General features: G+C 37.8%; 1 protein-coding gene across 1 annotated transcript in view; it reads right to left on the reverse strand.

The window, feature by feature from the left end:
* Positions 1 to 21,866, reverse strand: part of LOC134530620 (ecdysteroid-regulated 16 kDa protein) — a 46,862-nt gene extending 24,996 nt beyond the window's left edge. The window contains exons 1-2 of the mRNA XM_063365618.1: positions 21,698 to 21,866; positions 2,718 to 2,831 (exon numbers count right to left, since the gene is read on the reverse strand). Coding sequence (XP_063221688.1) covers positions 2,718 to 2,831; positions 21,698 to 21,785 — 202 coding nt within the window. The 5' untranslated portion in view covers positions 21,786 to 21,866. The remainder of the gene's footprint in view (positions 1 to 2,717; positions 2,832 to 21,697) is intronic.
* Between the last annotated feature and the right edge of the window lie 968 nt (positions 21,867 to 22,834).

Consider the following 22,834-nt stretch of genomic DNA (forward strand, 5'->3'; position numbering starts at 1 on the left):
CTAGTGGATGAAGCCAAGATGGCGGACATGACGTCATATCAGCTGACAATATATGTACCTTGGTAGATCAGTCTGTAGGTGGCTTCTGTGGAGGATCTGTTGTTTTTTTATTTTTTACTCTCACCGGGAATCGTACCAAGGACGTAAATCAATCTAATCAAACAGAATTCGAATAAGTTAATTTTTTGATAAATTTTGGAATTTTTCCCGAATTTCTAGCTAAATAATTACGGATTTTAAAGATGGCGTCCAAATTTCAAGATGGCGGACGTGGCGTCATGCTAGGTGAAGATATATATGCTTTGAAAAAAAGTGGTGAGAGTCAGTCTGCCAGCACCCACCACGAGGGAAGGATCGGTCGTCATTTTTATTTTTTTGCCCTCACCGGGTTCGAACCGAGGTCGGGAATCGATATAATCAATCAGAATTCTATTAAGTTAATTTTTTGATGTATTTTGGAATTTTTTTCATTAAAATCGGATAATAATTAAAGATTTTCAAGATGGCGTCCAAATTTCAAGATGGCGACCATAACGATAATTGCAACGGTGACGACGTCATCCAATATGGCGGACAACACAATGCCGGAATTTTCTAGAACACAATGATGTCATCCAAAATGGCGGATCCAAGATGGCCGTCGTGATATACTTGTCCCGTTACTCTGTGTCCCGTTACGCTGTGTCCCGTTACTCTGTGTCCCGTTACGCTGTGTCCCGTTACGCTTATCCAAGATGGCCGCCGTGACGTCATAATCCAATATGGCTGACCGACAATCTTCAATCCACTACCTGCATCCTGATCTCGGAGCCCCTATTATATACTACTATGCAAGTTGCTAGTAAATTCCCTAAAAATGTAGGTTTTTCGCAATTTTACAGTTTTTGCGGGTAATACTTAAATATGGAACGAGTGAAATATAATTTTAAATACAGTTTCATCGTAATGCGATGTGTAGTTACGACATTAAATGCGCTAGAAAATAGCTAACCCTTCTTTGACCCAACGTTTGTGACCAATATATGTAGATCAGTTATTGAACCTATTATATATATGTATTTCGTGTAGGTAATTTGATACAGTACATGGAATTTATCTCATCACTAAGTACTACTAATTAAAAATAATCGACTGCAATGGAATAATAAACACTTTTAAATGATGTGTGGGTTTGTTATTATTGTAGTCGTATTCGTTCATTACGAGTTTTAGTTGTCTCTTTACTGTTAATATTTCAGATTCAATGCAATTTCATAATTAACTTAGTACACTGCCACTTTTCTGCTTTCAACGTACTTCGTCTGCTAACAAAGCACTGTTTGCCCACCATTCTGTCAAATTCAATTGGAATCAAAGATGGCCTCCCACTAGCAGTCTATATATCTCTAGGTCGTTGGTAGAACCACATTCATTGTACTATATAAACATAATTTATGCGTATTTTAATACCGTTAAATCATTCTTTACTGTTATTAATTTTTGTACTTTTAAAATATAAATAAATTAACAATACAAACGTTTATATCTGGTATTTAGTTATTTGTAGTGTAATATTATATATTTAACAGAAGAATAGAAAAAAAGTGTTGGTTTTGCTAATAAATAAAATTAAAATCGGTAGTCAGATGCAGTTTACTTAATTAGATATAAAATGGTGTAAAGTATGCTGTATTTATCTTTGTATGCTGTCAATGCTCATTAACTTCAGAAACATAGAGTATAAATATAGGATTGATTACCATGTATCCTTTTGATCTATTTGAAAAAAAGGAAATATTTCCTGAATTATTTTTTAATTTTGAATAATTTTATGATGGGCAATGGACTGGGCTCGGTGATTGTTTGCGTCAGACATCATAGAATTAGATAAACCTTCTCAAGATGAGATAAAGTGAGAATACATAATCCAAAAATCACCGTACATAGGGGTCAGTATTTTGCATTTATTTGTAATTTTAGTTGCTTTCAAAATCATTGCTCAAATATGCCGTTAAAATTAGAATTAATACAATTAAAAAAGCAAATAATATTAGTTTAACCCTTCCGAAATAAATTTCTTGCTACGCCACAAGTATGAACGGATAAATACTGACTAAATTATGTCGGACACTGGGATCTAGGAATCTACTTTAATTGCCCGTGACCCATATAGAAATAACTGATGAGTTATCGGTGCCATAAAGATTGGTAACTACTACCTCATAAACTTGTTACGAAACTGTTCGTGTTGTTCCTCAGCTCACTTTTGTCAATGTTTCTTCTGAGACCACTTTGCAGTAGAAGTGGCAAAGCCTGACTGATTGATAACCAACTCGCACAAGAATACGAGTTATTTCGTACAAGTTCTTTTTTGTTGAATAGAACATCTTAGGCAGGTCTACCGGTACTTAGACGTGCTGGCTTGTCTAAGTATGTTTGTAGACTGAGTGTGCAAGGTCCGCAGTAGGGGATATTTGAGTCCAACACTGAAGGACTTATTTGCCTATAGAACTGTCATGGCGGACGCAATCGATGCTTTGTTGAGGTTATAAAATTTAGTAGCCACCGAACGCCCCGATTACAGATTTATATTTCATGATTTTAAAAATAATGTTAATCTGTTTCGGTACAACTTGTAAACATTCACACATGGCTCCGAGTGTGACCGCCCTGCTGGCGAGTCGTAAGCCAGTGACGGCCTCTTGCGCAGAAGACCCGAGACGGGTGTGCTTGCTCACCTGCCGTGAACTTCACTTCCAGCTCCACGGTGGTCTTCTTCTTCAGCTTGCACGGCGGCTTGTTGCAGCCCACTATGTTCACCTCCTCGCTCGTCAGCTGCCTGCTTCCTTTGTCTGCACAAACACGGCACAATAACTCGCATCAGCACAGGTAGGAATAAATTAATTACGTGCATCTGTTATTATAAACACAGTAATATATATAACATATATATGACAATTTGCCCACAGAAAAAAATTAGCTGTTGCAATTACCTACTAGTTTCTACAACTAGAGGCAGAGACGGTCCTGGACCATGAACTTTTACGCGGGTATAATGTTTTGAAGCGGAGCCTTACCGGAAGAAACGGGGTGTATGGAACAGCCCCCAAGGCTTCCACCAGACAATAAAAAAAATAATAACTATCTCAAACAGCATATTTCAAGCCAATCCGGAAGTTTAAATCTCGAAAATGTTTTTGCTAATTTATTTTAATAATTATTTCCTAGTTGGTTATCCTCAGGTTGGTTTAATAAATTATTACGATCAAATTCCCCTGAAATCGCGTCTTTATATGGGGAAATGAAATCTTTTAAAGTTTTTCTACTACGAAAGCATGAATTGGCCAGCACTCTAAACTACTTCCTTTTCCCATTAGAGACTTTTTTTAACATGCCATTAGACAAACAAGGGCGCTGTTAGTCGCGGGGCCCGACTTGACAGCCCTGGGGCCACCCCTGCCCAGCTGTGGCCATTGGCTCCTTTACGAAGAGTTTTTGCGGTAATTACTACCATGGTTGTCGGGTTATTTGTTAACAGATATTGCAGACATACCAACATCTGTTTTAATATAATATGTTTACTATGTTAAATTATAAACAAACCTACCGAGATTAAAATTTTTAGACAAAACACATGTTACACACACCAAAACACACATTTTAGATACGAAATTAAAAATATATATATTGTTTTGTTTGAAATATTCCTGTCGATTTCCGTTTAACTTAAAAATTGTCAACACCCATTCATAAAATATTGTACTAGTTTCATGTTCAAACAACACATACGGTGTGATTTTTCTGCGTTTCTCGGTCCTGCAGTGAAATCTCCAATTTATGTCCTAAAATATATGATGTCAAATAAAATATATCAAGAAATGAAGTGAAATGAAATTGAAATAGCACCTTAACGAGCTTTACTATGGGTCTTAATAGGGGATTCCTAGAATGATGAATCATGTAATATCCTGTTTCCCTATAGTATCCCGAGTAAATGATTGCATAATACTAATAAATTGTTGGACCAAGGATAACATGTTTTTTTTTTTTTGTTATTTTGACGCGTTGTCATTTACAGTTTAAAAAAACTTAAACAGTGGCGTGCGATAAAAAAAAATTGCCAACTCACTGTAATAATCTTTAATAACGTCCAGGTGAGTATAATTACGGCTTCGTGCCACACGCCATGTTGATTTTTGAAGTGTAACATCTTCACTCTTGGTATACGGCATTTAGTAGGAGTAACATCGTGAATTGAACGGAAGTCGCATGGAACGGAAATGTGTAACCATGATACTGCCATCTGTGGCGGATGGCGTGAACCATAATTCACACTGTCACATAACAACGTTATAGTACTAAGTGTTTAATTAATGAATTTGAACCACATGGGCAGTATTTTAATAAAATTCCTTGTCGAATATCATGTCCAAATCCAGGGTTTAGTATTTTTTTTAAGTCTTTTTCCACTTTAAAGGGAGACGTTTCATTATATATATTTTAAAATTTCGGTTTACAAATAGAATGATTCGATAGTCGACGTAGCTGCTCCGGCAGTGAATTTTAGCGGTGGGTGCGGAAACTAAGTGTGATTTGCGTCCAGAAATGTAGCTGAAAACACAATTTTCGTATATTTATCACGCTCGGCATTATTTCAAAGAATACTACGTTAAATTTCGTGTCCGAGTTTCGTATTATAAGTGTATTTGCAAAATGAGAACACAATAATTTTGCTCGTTACCGAGGGTAGATGTCAGTGAGGATTGAGAAGGAGGCACGGAGGCACGTGCTCCACCCCCCCCCCCCTCCCTCCCCCAAGAAAGGTAAAATATGCACTGGATAATACGACTTCTGAAGTAATAAACATGTATTATACTAGGTCTAGAGTACCGGTGCCCCAACCAGAAGTCAATCCTGGATACGCCCTTGGTAGATATCCTGCTACAAATATTTTCAACAGATTTCACTTAGTGTAATAGGTATCATGGGTGTAAAAAGACGCGCAAGTGATGATAATTACGCTCACCATATTACACTAAGTGAAAATCTGTTGAAAATATTTGTGGCAAAACAACAAATTCAAGAGAAGTATCGAGTGAATAATTTAGAAATAGCCCTTATATAAAATAAATTACGAGGAAAGAAATTCAACATGACTTGTGAGACACAACCTTAAGTTACAAACGTCATGAACTGGTTTCACGTTTCAGATTTCCCTTCATCTATCTTGTAACATTCCTAAACTATGTGAAGTCCCGAGTCTATGGTGTTTCGCCTGTGTACAAAGGAAAATTATGGTTTCCCTCTAAGTAGATAGGCTACATAATATTTAAAAAAAAAAAAAAAACCTTACTTCTTCATATTTCAGAACAAAAAAATTCTGGATCTGGAAGTTCAGTCATGATAGAAGTCAAAGTTTTTTTTACAACACTTACAAGCCATGAGCAATACGATATGGACGTTGCCAATTATTTTATTTAGATGATAGTTTAGTTTCCTCACCTACTGAATTCGGTTGCTACTGGATAAACATTAGTTTCTGACCACGAGTCCCTCCTTCGTGAGCTTTTGAACTTTTGAAAAATTTCACCTAAAATTTACAAAGAATGCTGGTTACCAATCAACCAGGAATTTTCGTAAGTTCACTTGCTTTGTGCATGAGCTCACGAGAATGATATCGGAGCGTTAAAAAAATCATTGAGAACGTTTTAAGTCTACAACCAATATAATCTTTTTTCCTTCCACACGCTTGTTTAATCCGTTAAGGCCCCCGCCTACCCGGACACGCAGACACACACGGTGTGCAGAGCTTCAGAAGAAACCACACGATTTGGAAAATGCTTAATCATATCAAAATGAGGTCTGTTTAAGAAAAGCGTTTAAGAATACGCTGAGGCCGGATATATAGTTCTGTTTCCATATTCCGCTCGTAAATTGTTTTTTTATGAGAGTGAAAATGCATGATTTTTGGATAATTTTTAGGCATGAAATATCCAGTATAGATTTCTGAATGTACTCAAGGTACTTATTTTACCACATTTTCTATATTTCTCCGCCATGTAATGTTACGGATACCACTCGGATCTCGTGGTCGGTTGTCCTATGCACGACGAGATGACTGCGCGCCGGTCCACAGCCTTGCGCTTAGAGCAGATACCGCGCTAGAAGCACCCGCCTCACTCCTGACTAGGCGGGCCCCTTAAAAACGGAACACAGAACTTACTAGTCGGAATCAGAAGTTCTTACGAAGATCCAATAATGTGAAACTGCAAAGAATGCAATCTAGGTTGAACTATCTGTAAGTTTACAGTAATTTCTAAATCTCCTATCACACGAAAGGAGTTTCTTTGGAAGGTCTTCGATGGCAACAGGTATGGATGGTTCTGTGAAAGAATTAGCAGAGCGCTGTCAGTTTTCATGGAATTTTTTGTAATCGGTCTGGTTCAAATTTCTGTGGAAGGTTTCGTAGAAGGTGAAAATTTTATCCAATTAGAATGAAGTGTTAGTGCCCATGGTGTTGAAAACGGTACATTTATTATTGAAAGTTTGGAGTTTTCTTGATTATTGATTTGAAATTCTGTGAATATGTGGTCGGTTGAAGCAGTTACAGTATTATGCGACAATTATGAGAAGCATTCATATTTATAGAATAAAAAAGGTATTAACTATCAAAACAAAACCGTTAGCACAAGCTAGGCCTGCGCCAGTCACAATTTAATTTGTGATCGTTTCTTCCGTAGAAACATCTATACCTGCTGTCACGGAGGCTTGGCTAGCAGTTTTGCTGGAAGCTTCTAGCGGAGCCTGTATGAAACCTTTCACCGTGTGATACAGGTTTAACAGTGTGGCTCCGCCACTGAACAACTGTTTTGCAATCGGGAAAGAACTGGATACAACAAGCAGGGCATGCCGGCGTCAAGGACGAAGGCGTGGTCCACGGTATTCCTCCCATGGACAGCACCGTTAAATAGTTTATAATCCACATGCAGCTACAGTCAATGCGACACACGTGTCTGATAAATTAGCCGCACACAACAATGCCTGAAAATGCGCGCACAGAGAATCGCCTGCTCGCGAGTTTAAGCATGCAATGCTACATTTTGAATCACGCAGTGACGCCATTCATATGTCATTCGTGAGAAATTAGAAGCAAACATACAAGTCTATATGGCAAACGGACATGATTTATGACGAAATTGAAAAAATTTGTTCATCGAAGTATTACTTTATTGATTAAGCTATTGAGTGAAACAACAAAATGCGGTAACAATGCTGTTTTGTACAGAATACAACCACTTTACTTTCTAATCACTTTGTACATTCCAAATTTTTTTTCAATAATTTACACTACTTTAAACAACAAAACACCAAAAGCTTTGAAGCTCAATGTTAACGTTGGTCAAATAAAGATGATTTGTCGTCAATGTACCTACTCTAATTTTTTGGAGAGAGAGAGAGTGTGTGTGTGTGTGTGTCTCTCTCTCTCTCTCTCTCTCTCTTGTGCTACAACATTTAGGGAGTGGTAATGACCCCGCCCGCTAGATGGCACTGCCCATCATCACAACAATATAGTTACAGTTGTGACCGCCAGAACTGCGCCTCTTTGTTCTGTGCGTGTTCTCAGGAGAGGACGCGGGAGACGACCGCGCATGCGCAGAGCCGTGAAGGACGGCTTCACCCCACGGGCAGCTGACGTCAGCGCCGGGCGACGTCGGGTATAGTGATGGGGAAAAAAGATTCTTTTTAACGAATCGATTCATTTGAATTAGTTCCATGTAATGATTCATTCAAAATATTCGTTCTTTCCGTTCTTCTGCGGCGTGTGGCTCTTATCAAGAATCATAAATCGGAAAATAAAATCCCTGGCTAGACTAAACGAATGAATTAATGGACGCTCATCACTATATGAAAGTATATAGTCGTATCCAGGGTGAGGCAAGTAGAGCTGCCCCCTTCTGAAAGGGGGAAAAAAAAAACTAAACAAGGTACCTGGCCTCGTAGTTAGAGAAAATTTGTAACTAATTTTCACATACTATTACTCAAAAAATGTTGTAATAAATAATTTAAAACAGGTACTTATCGCGAAAAAAAAATTCTTAACACTTATTAGATTGCAATAAGGTCAACAAGAGAAGTCATAACCTTATTCGCCTAGGCCACTCATGACGCATATGCTTCCGCACAGAGTTGCTGTGATTCGTTTTCAGAAAGGAGACATGCACCTGAAGGAAAACGCAACCAACCACGACACATAGACGGTGCAACAATGTTTTAACACACAGCTGTTCTCGAAATCTCTTCGTGTAAATTACATGCTCTTATAAAAATGATACGTTATAGTTTATTATTGATTGGCCGCATGGACCCTTCTCCCCTATGAAAGAGGATGAATTCGGGAGAGTGTACCTCTTATGCTCTGAGCTGGCTACGCCCTTGTGGGAGTATAACAATGTACGCATATTTCACACAGCGGTGGTCATATGCGAGGGGCGATGGGGCGTTCGCCCCTCCCCCTATTTTTATACAAACTCTTCAGACCTTAAAAAAGCAACTGAAAAGATTAACTATAATATAGTCCAGGACACAAATTACCTTCGAAGACAGTTATAGTTCAAGATTTTAAGATAGATGTAACACTGGTATACAGTTTGAATTAAATTGTTTTAAGTATTTCCCTTTGCAGTCATTTTTGTTAGTTATCAGTGCTGTGAGTTGACTATTAGGTAGATTTCGAAGGAAGAAAGAAAGAAAGAAAGAAAAAAAAAAAGCTACTTATTGTAACCGTCAACATGGTGTGACTTCCGGAAAAATTTTATATAATTTTTTGTTTCATGGTCCATAGACCCCAAAACCATCGTCAACTCAAAAGTACACACACACACACACAAACACACACGAATTTATACCTATAGATATAACAATTTTATAGACACGAAAAGTGCCGTAATTTTGCACAATCACTTCCAAACTGATACATCAAATTTAGTAATGGATAATTTCGGTCAAGTACGTTAATGAGCAAAATTCTACCAAAGGGGTAGAAATGGGGAGGGCTTTTTTAAAAAAAAAAAAAAACAAAAAAAAACTTTAGCTCGCACAATATGACAAATATCGCATCCATTGGAACGTATTATAACTTATAGGAGTAATACGAAAAATTTTTCTCTAAATACATTTTTGATATGACCAATCATAACTGCAAGGGGTGGAAGAAACAAGGGTTAGAGGACAAAAAAGTTGAAAACTCCCTTAGAAGGCAAACTATTGAATCTGTTTAAGTTGTTTGTAAATGGTATAATTTTTATCTAAAACTTTTGTCTGAAATAAATTTTGATAAAACGAACTATTACAGAAAAGGAATTAAAAAAAAAACAAAGGTATAATTTAAAAAAAATCATAATTTCCGTATAATGTGCACTATTAAATCCGTTCTTATTTACTGTAAAACCTTAAAAATATTATCTACAACTTTTTTTTGATAATTTTTTTACGACCAACGGTTATATAAAGGGGTGGAAAAAACCAGGCTTTAAGAACAAAATAATTCATAACTCCCTTAGTAGGCACGCTATTAAATCCGTTCGGATTGTTTATAAACCTTAAAAATATGTTCAAAAACTTTTGACTTAAACATTTTTTGATACAACCAATAATTGTTGCAAAGGGTGGAATAAACAGTGGTTAATGAACAAAACAATTCATCACTCCCTTAGGAAGCACACTATAAAATCCGTTCAAATTGGTTGTAAATATTGCAATTTTAATCTTAAACTTTCGTCTGAATCAATTTTTGATAAGACGAACAATTGCTGCAAGGGGTTGAAAAAAACAGAGTTTGGAATAAAAATATAAATAAAACTTCCGTATCATGTACACTATTGAATCCGTTCTTATTTATTTTAACTAAAACTTTTCCGGAATGGTGAGAAGGGGAGGAAGCCGAGTGTTTTACACGTGGTGTTAACCAACGCATCTCTGGATACGGTGTTTGCATGTTATATACTGCTCTTATTTTGGCTTGCATGCAAGCAATAAGCATAAAAATTAAAAACATGCAGAAAGTTTTCCATAAGACATAGTTTTGATATCAAGCTCTTTTCACAGTCACATTTTTGCAAGTGCAGGCAGGCATGCCTCATTGATGGGCTTTTTAATTCCAGGGGGGCACCTCTGCCCCCCCCCCCCAAACACACACCCCGTGATCAACGCCCAACCTGGATATATAGTTAAAAATATTCAAAATATTTTCGCTGCATGGATTATGAAAAACATTTTTATCAATAATAATGTTGGTATATTGGAGAACATAGAGGATAGTATGTACATGAAGTTTTTAAAATGTTCTAGAAATTTATAGAAGTTTCCAGAACATTTCTAAAATAAGTTGGTTCTTACGCCTGTAAGCTGTGCCGAAAGGTTTTTTTTAATAAGTACTCTAAATTTCAAGTAAAGCCATAGTATGGATAACTACGTCAGTAATGCCTTGAAACAGCTTTTTAAAGGGCTATGATCTTTTTTTTTTCTCGACAATTTTGTATTCAGTTGTAATCGGGAGGTTTTCCGTACACCCAATACCTCCCGGTGAATCGCACCTCCCAGAGGTGTAAGCTGGGCGCCGCTGGCTCCACAGCTGGTCGACAGTGCGCGACATAAGGCGAGCTCTCGGTGAGGGAGATGATGTCCTGCAGCCGAGCAGTGACCCACTTGTAGCACACACACTCTCTCTCTCTCTCTCTCCGGCCCGCATATCGCTCGAGACACCGTTACCTCACACCCGGGCCTGCCCGGGCGAGGGCTATCCCAGCCAGACCGGCCGCCCGGGTGGCTTACTGCGCAGACACGGGCCGCTCACGGTGTGTGGCCGGTGGGGATGCGTTCAGATTGAGCTCTGTTTTTACATTTTTTAGCTGGGAAAATACGCTTATGAGATAACATTCCTGTGTGTGTGTGTGTCTCCCCTTATTAAAACATGTGATATATATATATATATATATATATATATATATATATATATATATATATATATATATATATATATATATATATATATTACACACACACACACACACTTATATCTTACTGCGTGTGTTTTAGTATGACATTCAAAAATATCCAGTATTAATTTACGTAATAATTGTATTTAAGCGCTTTTCTGTATTTACTCAGTAAAATCTTTTTCGGATCTGGTGTTTCAAATACGAAAATTTAACTTCTGGTTTTAACTGCAATATCTACAAACTATCAAACAGTTATCTATCTTATAAAAAAAATATTAATTTTCGAGCCTTGGTGGAAATTACCCTAAATCATTTCATAAGTGAACTTCTGTCAATTTTTTTTATTTAAAATATTTCGTATTTTAATATATTTAATATATTTCGTTTAAAATAATGTTATTCTTATTTGAAAATGGTAAACTAATTTGGTTTGTTCTAAAATAATTCATGGTTCATCACTTTATTAGAATTGGTTGATAAACACAAACATTATGCAAGTTTATATTGTAAAGTCCACAAACCATCAAAAAATTCTTCTTCATATCAACTCATTTTAATAAGAATCATTTATTCATGAATATTTATTAGATTTATTTATTCATGAATCCACAATATATTTTCTACTGTTTTACAAAAATAGCGTTTTGAAATAATTTGTTTATTTTTAACTTTTCCTATTCAACTTTCTGGTACTTAATTAATTTATATTTGTAGCATTTCACAGAGTATTATAAAATATTTTGTAACGTTATTTAGAATGATAAATTCATAATTAAATATATGCTCAATACCTATACGAGTTTGTATTCTAGAATCAGGTTTCAAAATGTTAATTTATTCAATGTTTTATTTTAAATGTAATGATTTAACTGTAAAGTCATAACAAATATCTAAGCAACAATAGTTCAGTTTATTTACACATTTAAAATTACAGTCATTGAGTTTAAAATGCAAAACTCTGTTCCCAAAAGAAAGGAGAAACTAAATTAAATTAAGTGGAAAAAAATTATATTTATTAGTTATAGCAGTAACATCTTTTTTTTTTTTTTACTTGAAGCAAGAGAAACAACAAATCATCCATGTAACCTCATTTAAAAAGTTTGAAACTAGTGAAATAATTTATACGAATTGTATTGCTTGTGTTTAAATTATACAAGCGTATTTATTAAATACACAATAATATAAGATTACTTCGCGATGAAAAATGTTCTTTGCCCAATACAACGAATTCGTGAAAATATTCCCGCTGCCAGATGATTTTTGCATAAGAGTTGCTGTTGAATTACAAACGCGTCACAAATTGTTAAGTGTAAAAATAATTAAATAATTAAATCTAGTAGAGCCACGGTACGAGGAATAAAATCCAGGAAATGTCTCAAACTGGAAACGTGGACGACGTTGGTAAGCGGTTCTCTTTCTAATCAGTGACGCTCCGAAGTCATTCTTTCCCGCGCCTACTTGAACCCAATTCACCAACAGTATGACTCACTAGCGTCCTTGCATTTCAGGGAAAACAAAGCTTACGAAAAATCCCAGAAACTTCACTGAAGCAGAAACCCAAGTCCCAGACACTCGCTGCTAACGCCACCTGTGCTCCAAGTTATGACGCAAAGGAAAATCCCCACTCCTTGAGAACTTTATCTGGGCGGGAACCTGTGTGACGGGGATCCAAGTAACCGACTCATGGGTTACACAACTCGCGGAAAGATTTTTTTTATTAGCATTTAACGTTTCCAAAATAACGATGATATGTTTCTCGTAATTTATCATTTATTTATGCATTCATTTAGCGCCGGCCAACAGACACAGTCCAAAACAGGCTGGCACTATACAAGTATAAAACAAATACAAATACAAACAGGATAAATATAGAGAAGAAGTAAGGGGAAAAAAAATCAAATGTGAAGTGTAATAGCTGATATCTAATCACTCATACAAAACACATTGAAAAGTGAATACAGTCAGAATGGAAACTAACGGATGTACATATTCCTATAAGATAAACTTCGCGAGGCCACGACACAGTCATGGTTCGGCGAAGTCACTATCTGATCACAGACGGCAATTATTCGTCACTCTATTTTTTAAAAATTCATCATCTTGATCGTACCAAACACGTAAGTTTTTTTTTCTAAACTGTGCTGATGACTGAAACACAGCTTACTTCGTATTACCATGGGCTGGGAAAATTCGCGGGTGCAGTTATCTCTAAGAGAGACACCACGATCCTCTACGGGCACAGCCAATCGTCACATTTATGGCTACTGCCTTTGAGACCTGTGAACAGGAATGCCTGCAATTTGACATATCTTTTGTTTATAAATTTTCATTGGCTCAGAGTCCTTCGGTTAAACTAAAATACCAGTAGCCAAGTGGAGGAACTTGGACTATAGCCTATCGTGTGTTTGGTGGTACAAATCGCTAAGTTGTTGTGCTCATGTGGGTGGGTAAGGGGTGATGGCCCGTAGCTGACTGCCAGGGACGTAACTAGACTAGTTTCCACCCGGGGCAATAACTCTTCTTGGCGCACACTTTTTTTTTCTTTCAAACCAACCAAACCAAAATATTTCTCGACAACACCTCATATCGCTACCCCATATTGATTCCGCCGTTCAAAATATATTTGATTCAACTAATGGTAAATAAGTAGATTTATTTGCAGTCATAAGTGGGATAGTACGCGAAAAATACCAGTTTTGAAATATTTGACGATAAATGTATGCATATTTCAATACAAATAATTCAGTTCATCTGACCTCCAATATTTATTTTGTGTTCTAAAACTACGATATTCAAGTAAGTATATATAGTAAAAATGACTGCCAGGTTAGCGCCCCCCTAAATGAGAATCCCGGGGCACAAGCCCTGAATGACTCCCCCCCCCCCCCCTAGTTAAGTCCCTACCGACTGAAACCTTGAAGGTCCAGTTATATTACGCCTTCCTGCGCTGTAACTGTTGCACTATAACAGCCTTAACTTTGCCTTCAGCTTTTCTTCGACTCAGAGTCGTCCGCGCCACTGCACAGAACTCTCGAGATGCCGATCGACCCTAAACTCAGGAGATGTGTGACCGTCGACACGGCTCCATGTAGCTCACACGGTGTTCGCGCTGCACCCGTTCATTCCGGACTGCTGTTTTCATTCAAGTCCGTATAGCCATACTTTGTAATTCACATCACTATCTGTAACTATGCCGGTGCTTATTTTAAAAGCTCAGTTAACATTTAAAAAAATCAAAGGCGACCAAAGTCGCTGGAGCCGCTTCGCCCTGACGTCCTTAACTTGTGGACACGTCACGGCCTGCTTTCGCTTAGCCTTGGCACGGTGACCACTTGCTGTCGCTTCACATTAACAATTAAAGCGTGGCGCTAATTTTCCAGTCACTCAAAGGTTTACTAACTGCCTTTTTATTAACTTCAAACTACAATGAATCGCAAACCTGACCACGTAATTTTCCCAAGTAGATTACTCACTGCGCAAAGAGTTCCTCGAGAAAACATGAAGAGGTGACGCGATTGCAAATACGGGACTCGCAGCCATTAAGGATCGCGTTCGAGTCCCGAGCACGCTACCGTGATCCCCACAATCACTCCAGGCAAAGACTGGGTAGCTCTTTTCCATTGGCCAGACGTGACCAAACTTTAAACACTTAGATATAAATATCAAAAATTAAAAAAAACAATTGCGCTGTTTTTAATATTCTGTTTTTTTTTTACTATCAGCCTTCACCTCATGATTTTATGACAGTATAGTTTGTGAAATTACGTAAAGCTTAAGTACCAGCAATTTGTCATTATAAATACATAGATAAAATCACAGTTCCCATCTACATCAATTGAAAAGTATATAATGTACTAACTTAAACTTCGCAAGAACGATTTATTTCCTTTAATTTGCTCATATTCCCCTGCACTGTGTTTAGTGTACGTGTCCATCATGTTCACATTGATAACGGTAAGTACGGCCTTTGTGAAATATTTCAATCGCTAAACCACAAATATATTAAAGGTTTTTTGTAACTCCCTCCGTTTAGAAGCCAGACGCCTGGGAGATAGGTATTCCTCGGCGCCGGCATGCTATGCCCGCTGCCTACCAATCATTTGTCTGTAGCTATAGCCCGTCCCACTCTTAGATTGCAGTACACGGCTTATGGCGCGCGCTGTTGCCAAATCTCTAACACATTACGAATTTCAGGAGATGCGTGTATTTGTAATTTGGATCGAACAAGAAGCATTTTAAGAAATCATATCGTAATTTATAATATTTTATACTATTACACATATAAAATTGTAATAATACCACTTTTATGTAAATTTCAAATAAAAACTACCTATTGTAGACGAAAATTTCTAATAGTTTTCTTTTCTGTTCTAAAAATCCCATATATATATATATATATATATATATATATATATATATATATATATATATATCACATTTTCATGGGCCCGATAAATGCCGTATTTTTGGACATGTCATGTCCAAAATGATAAATAAAATACAGTAATGGAAATTCTCGGTCGAGTAAGTTATGGGAAAAATCCGAACAATTGGTTCGAAATGGGGAAGATTTTTTGAAAAACAGAAAAATCGCAACAACTCCCATAATATGAATAATATCGAATCCGTTTTAACGTTTGATAACTCGGATTACCTAATGCCGAAAAATGTTTTCTAAATACATTTTTGATACGACCAGCCATAACTGCATGGGTTCGAAAAAAAATTTCACCGGACAAAAAAACGTAACTGCCTTAGTAGACACCTTATCAAATCTGTTTAAATTGTTTGTAATAATATCATAGTTATTTTCCAAAACTTTGTCTAAAACAATGTTTGATAAAATGCTTGGTGTTGAGAAGGATAGAAAAGTAATTCAAAATTTTGTACCATGATCGCTATTGAATTCCTTCGTATTTATTTCATACATTTTACATATTATGTTCAAAAATCGATTATAATATTTTTTGTTGACTAAGGAAGCCATGTATTTGAAATTGCTTGTAGGACAGAACCCCACTTATCTAAACACACGACCCTGTTTCCTCTTACGACGGCAGCGCGCGCTCTTGTACTGATAAGACACATCTTTAACAGCTATTTCCACGGAAACTGTAGAAGCAATTGAGATGGGGCTGCTTTTAAAAACTAATTCAATTTATTGTGAACATTTTTCTCGCTTTCGTCCCTCATCTATCTTTAATAGAAAAAAAAATTTCCGCGGGTCAACTTTTTGATGTTTCAGTTTGTGAGAAAATGCATTTTAATATATTAAAAAAATTATTTAAGTGAAACCTGTACAGTTTTTGTCTTAACATTTGTTCGGTGGCGTCCTAAGGCATTAATTTACTAATAAAAAAATCTGAATGAAATACACATGTAGGTTTTCTTTTTTTGATGTGAAACATATCGGAATACTTCAAAACAGTTCGCAGCGAATAAGTTATGTTTTTTAATTTTTTCGGACACTTAAAATATTGTTAAGTATTGCCTGATGCGTATTTTGATTCTATACAGTATGAAAAAAATCTTGGTCCAAAAATTAAAATTTTAAATTTCGTTTGATATTTGGCAACAACGCACGAAGAAACAAGGACAGTGCTAACGGCAATCGGCGTGTGTTAGAGAGAGAGAGTGCGCCCATTTACTTCCACACTGCAATCTAAGAGTGGGATGCTCTATAGCGAGCGTGAGAGCCGGTCACGTGGCCCCGCCTCTGTCCCAATGAGACAGGCGTATCAGAAGCACCGAGATCCACATTGGACCACAAGTGCTGTGCACAGTTCTTAACGTACTTCCCTCTGCATTTTCCCTGCGTCGTCGGTGCCTGGACAGAGTCGGTCGTGCGTTTCCCGTCAATACGCATCAGTGCAAGAGTGTTGGAACATGGGACCACGGGAGATGTGGGGCAGAGGCCTGGAGACCTCCGAGGTGGTCCCTGGACTCGGTGCTCCGCAGCGGGCGGCCTTGTTCCCGCGAAACTGTGTCGGCGGAAGTGAGCCACGCGACTAGGCCCTGGCGCGGCGCGCAGGTCGGGAAAGTGGAAAGCTGCCAGACGGCGAGAACACTTTCTGCGGAGAGCCCGTCCCCAGAGACACAGGAAGAGTAAATATGGAGTAGGAGTTGGCAAAGACACTGGAAGAGTTACGTCAAAAGGAAGAAAATATAAATAAATAACTGAATGATTTCTCATGTAAAGACATACGCTAGAAATGAACAAATGTTCCTCTTTAGGAAGACCAATAACGAAATTTACGAAAACATTAAAAAAAAAAAGTCAGCATATTGAATTGAAATAACAAACTTAACTTGAGAAACATTTTAGGAACTGTTCTGTTGCAAAAGCACCACTTTAAGAGAAACGTTTTGGTAAAGAAACTTGCAATTGTTGCGAAGGAAACAAGATATCTAGGCGGTTGACGTGGTTGTAGACTCCTGCAGGCATGACGGTGCTCCGGACAGGCGCGTGGCCTAGTGACACGTGTCACCGTCCAAGTCGGCGCGGGTGTGACGGACTCGCCGGCTGCTCGACAGAATGTCTCCCCGACTGCGCTCCTGACCACGCACTGGTGCAGCCCTCCTCAGAGACAACTGCGCGCGCACTGGAGATCGAGTTCTTTCCTCGACGGAGGGTGCCCGAGCGTGCAGTTTTCCGGACGTCGATGGATAGACCTTTCGCGGAAAATGGCGGGTCATACTGCACACATCACCCATGTACCATCCTAGAGCGACGTAATGAAGAGATAAAAGCGCAGCTCAAACTGCGGCTTACAGATGACCACACTCGATGGGACGTCCACATCCCTGAGATCGTGTTCTGCTTACTTCTGCGGGTTAATGCGGTCACAGGCGAGACGCCTGCAAAGATGGTCCAAGGACGTAAACTCCCGTCACCGGGACAGTACCGGGGCAGTACCTGTGCAGTACCGGGTCAGTACCGGAACAATGCCGGTGCAGTACTGGGGCAGTATCGGGACAGTACCGGCCGGAGGCCGTGTCCCGGACGTTGACAAGGGAGGGGGAAACACCCACCCCCCATAAGTTTTCAGTGTCGTGAAGGGTCGTCTTTTTCGTTCCAATGATAACATTTTCCACAAGATAGAAGACTGTAGCTCGGAATTTCTCGCCGGTCGGCAGTAATACTTCAACATCGCGCCGCTGTGAAACTATGAGAGGATTCGGCGGCGTCAAACGCATTGCGTCGCCTGACTGAGTCCGTCTCATAACATAATACGAGCGAAGCAGGCACTGTGTTTTCCTGGCATGCGAGTGCAATGGAAGTCGACAGATACCAAACACTGCCTAGCGACCGCTAGTTGCTGGCTCTTATCTTTATTGCTCTGGCATCTCGCATTATGTATAATAATGAAACCTTGTAAGGTTATTATAACATTAACATATCCATTTCACGGAACCTACCAAGCCTTCAACTTGTCGTTCTGTTTTAGCATAAGCAGTTGACTTTACAGCGTTCTTTGATTGGTTCTTGCAATGGGAATATAAGTTGAACACACACCATTTATAGTTTATGCTGGTTATCAAGAAAAATATTTAGTAACTGACAACCAAGATGAATGCACTCAAATACCGCATTAAAATACACCCATGTGTGAAAAAATAAGTATAAGAAATTTAACTAATGTCAATGTTGCATGCAAAAAGAATACAGAGAATTCCGTGGAAGAAATTTGTCAGAAAAACAATACAGCACAGACGAACACAGTACAGTGAAAACATCAGCTAATATGTAGGCCTACTTATTTTCTGTATGTAACTATATTCATCTTTTGTTACCCATTCCTGGTTTTTTTTTCTATGACAACCATCAACGGAAAAGGTTCAAAATATATTTAATCATATTTTTAGTTTTTCTTCAACAGAAAAAGTTCTTAGCAATGGCGTATGTCCAAAAACTTACATCAAGTTATATTTAATCAATTGACTTTACTGTTGTGTGTTTATGTGCTATGTGTCATTACGATACCAACAGTCTTGTCAGCTGCTTCCTCGATGACAAAAATTATCCTTATTTGGCCTATATTCCCTGATAATCTGTTAAGGCCTAGCTATACACAATCAACATAAACATTTAACAAGCACAACATAAAATTATTAATACAAAACAATTCGTCGTGTAATTCTATATAACTTCCTACAATCGTACATTGCGATTAGCATTTAACAAGCGCTGAACTAGTATGTTTCGCTGTAGGTTATTGCTAAAACCGTGGGTTTTTTCGGCCAATAACAAGCTCTGAATGATGTTCTTCGTTGCCATGTGAGAACTTTAAAATAAATATAATATGCGTGTTTTCCCTATATATATACCTGGTTTATTGTTTATTGTTTTTTCCCCCTTCAAAATATACACAAAGTACAGTTTCGAAAAAAAAACACAGTGAACTTTTCGATAAAAAAAATTCTTCCGGCTTTAATTTGGAAACTCTTGCGCAGCTATGGATTTTATTCTATAAACACTTATTGTTTTTTTTATGATAACACACTACCCTCTACAGCAGCACTGATTCTTCCCTCGCTAAAACAATCAAAATAAACATATTAATGGTATTAAGTTTAGGTCCAATGTAGCTAGACTTCTGCGCTTGTTTGGTTCTGTGCGACTGCTTATCGCTTTAACTATCCATGTGTAAATATTTATGTCGATTGTTGCCCAGCCTGTAGCGGTTGGCATGTTAGAACTACGAGATTCAAGAATGCGGAGATGATAGATACTGACGATTGATACTGCATTCACTTCCTAGTAGGCTGAATGCGCAGGCCTAGGGCTTGCTGTGACGAAGTGTGGTTGGTTCAAATGAGACACTGCTTGGTGCAGAAAGTGCGCGTCTTCGCGTCTTCTGCCAGAGTGACCCACTAATGTCAACCAGCAGAAACCACGCAGAAAACCATGGAAGTTTATAAGAATTCAGGTTACAATACCAAACCAACCTGAAACTTGAGATCGTATAGAAATACAACCATTTATTTTCACCACAAACGTTAATACTTGATTAATAAAAATCATTATTTTATTTAATGTTCTCTACTGTAACAAGAGAAACTGTGTTACACTGACAGAAAGCTTCTTTAGCCTTTGACCACATAATGTTTTATTTTTTTTAATTGTATTCGGAAGTCTTAATTTAAAAAAAAAATAGGTGGAAACAAAAGTCGAAACGTTGTCTTGCGTAAACGAGTTGGAACTGCGTGATTTTTTAATACGTCTTGCGTTTTTGTTTCTGTTACGTAACTTAAGCTTATTCTCCTTGAGACCTGTGTACTTTAAGACGTATTTGAAAACTAGTTTTCTTGTAGGCTTAAAATATTGTTGGTATAGGAAATAAGCAATGCATATTTGGTTAGTATGCTGACCTACAGAAATACACTGTCCCCGACATGCAATATACCTCGACAATGTGTGACCATAAATACAAAACGCTCATAATTTATAAGAAAGTACTAAGTACAGTAACTGCTACAATAGCCACAAAAGTTAAATTTATGTTTAATAATAGAATATATACTCCTTAGTTTATATGACTTTACATCATTGATTGACAATATATTTTTATTCTTAAAAGATATTAAAACATCTTAAAAACTAATTTAAAACACATTTGGATTAAATAGTAAAGTATAAAAATGCAATGTAATCAGAAAACTTAACGTTTTTTCTGTGTAAAAATATAAATATAAAACAAAAATATAACCTACTCTAAGTTAATAATTTTTATGTGAATATAGTAAGGTTGTTTTTGCCTATGACTGGTTAGTTTAAGCATTGATATTAGTTACATTTCTTATACTTATTTTTTCACACATGGGTGTATTTATTAGCAGTTAAATATGTACCAAAAAGTACCAAAATCATACTACATATTATCGTAGTCGAACAACTGAAATTTTCAATAGTTTTACAAAAAGGTTTCTCCAAAAATGAACTTATTATAATATTAATCATATTGTGGTATTTTTTTTATTTTGTAAGACATTTTACTTTGTACAAATTAAATCATATTTTTGAACCAATTCTAGCAGTTACTATGTTTAACTCGAACAAGGTTATCGAAGTTAATCAGGGGTAGCGCCATGATTTATATGTTAAGTAGGCGCGGATTGTACCGCAGAGGAGTATTTACAGTTTTGGGAGCCCGGGGTATGAGGTATGGAATATCTCTCCCCCCCCCCCCCCCTTTCCATATTAGACAATGTACTGTATTACTTGGTTTGTTAAAAATATATATATAATTTTTTTTCATAAAAAAATATTAATTTATTAATGATTTACTTTTCTTACAGTTTCCGAATCAAAACTAACGTTTAATATGAATTGTCTATTTTCATAAAGAGTCTTATTTTTAATTTTCAATTTTGAAAATGTCGGGGAGGACCGGGCCTACCCGCTGGAGCCGCCACTGAAGTTGATAAACATTAGTTAACTACATTACAGAGGAATAATAAGCCCTGCACAGGCTGTAATATCGCATACATTAAAATTGCTAACAATTTAAGTCAAAGTTCTTCTGTTACGAAGTCTATTCAAGCAATATCGTCGTTACTAGAATATAAAAAAAACAACTTTAAAAGACCTTCATCATCTTCCGATGAATTCAAATATAATAAGGTTATTGAAATGAAGCTGTTCAAACAGGCAGGAATAGTTGATTGCAGATATGAATGGCAGTAGTCTAAGGAACGAGGGCCGAAGGAGAGACGCTCACCTGGACACACGGAGACCTGGGTGGCCCGCGCCGCCAGCACCACGGCCAGCACGCACGCCACGCTCGCCAGAACACGTCCGCTCGCCATGGTCGCTGGACGACTACTGCCACTGCCGCCGCGCCGTAGCCGTAGCCCGCACCGACCGCTCCCTCCTGCTGCCCGCTGCCCGGCCCGGGGCTGCCTCGTTTCATGGTATCCAACTACCTGTCTGTTCGTCACTAAATCACGCACGCATTTCCAGAGAAATTTCACCCGCGGATAACATATGACCAGGGCTGACGCCAAGAGTTTCTTTTTTATTCCGGAAACTATAAAATGATCTTCCGAAATGTAGGCCTATTGGTTCCACGAAACAGCAGTATGCAGTGTCTCCCAGCAGTGAAAGCTGTTCTTCAGTAGAGGTGGCACTCAAATTAAAATCCAAACCATCAATGACGGGTCGACTCAGCTACTATATTAAATATAGAGGAGTTTATCGCAACTTAAGGGGCCCGTCTGGACGGTGTGTATGTGTGTTGGCGAGGCGGGATGATAAGCGCGACGCTCGCTGGTGCCTCTAGCGCAGTGTCGCCTCTAAGCGCAAGGCTGTGAACTGGCGCGCAGTCTTCTCGTCGTCAAAAGGACAACTGTGAAATTTGAGCGGTGGTCGTAACATTATAAGGCATAGAGATGAAGGTAAAGGTGTAGTGCAAGTCCCTTAAGTGCTTTCAAGAATCTGTACCGGTTGTCTAAAATTTAATCTGAAAACCCGCCTTTTAGCCATTTTAACTCTTCTAAAAATTTAATCCGAAATCAAAAGTACTTTTCGACCCTCGGTGAATTCTTAAATGATTTTCGCAAACAGACCCCACTCGGATATCTTGAGCAGTTTTGAAATCACGCTATTTTTTTCTGAAGCTCTGCGCACCGTACGTGTGCCCGGGCTGACGAAACCCTTAAGTCATACTCAACTAAAAGGGATTCTTCATGGAAAAAAGTAGGCAGAAATTTTAATCACATTTTATCCTAGCACGATGTGTAAATGAGATGAGTATATGTTTAGCAATTAGGTACTAGGATGGGTCAAACAAAGAACATAGATTATCGTAGCGTAGTCACATGCTAAGGGCCTAAAGTTAAAAATAAAAGAAAAAACA

The sequence above is a fragment of the Bacillus rossius genome, chromosome 3 (genome assembly GCF_032445375.1).
Source record: "Bacillus rossius redtenbacheri isolate Brsri chromosome 3, Brsri_v3, whole genome shotgun sequence".
Lineage (NCBI taxonomy): Eukaryota > Metazoa > Arthropoda > Insecta > Phasmatodea > Bacillidae > Bacillus > Bacillus rossius.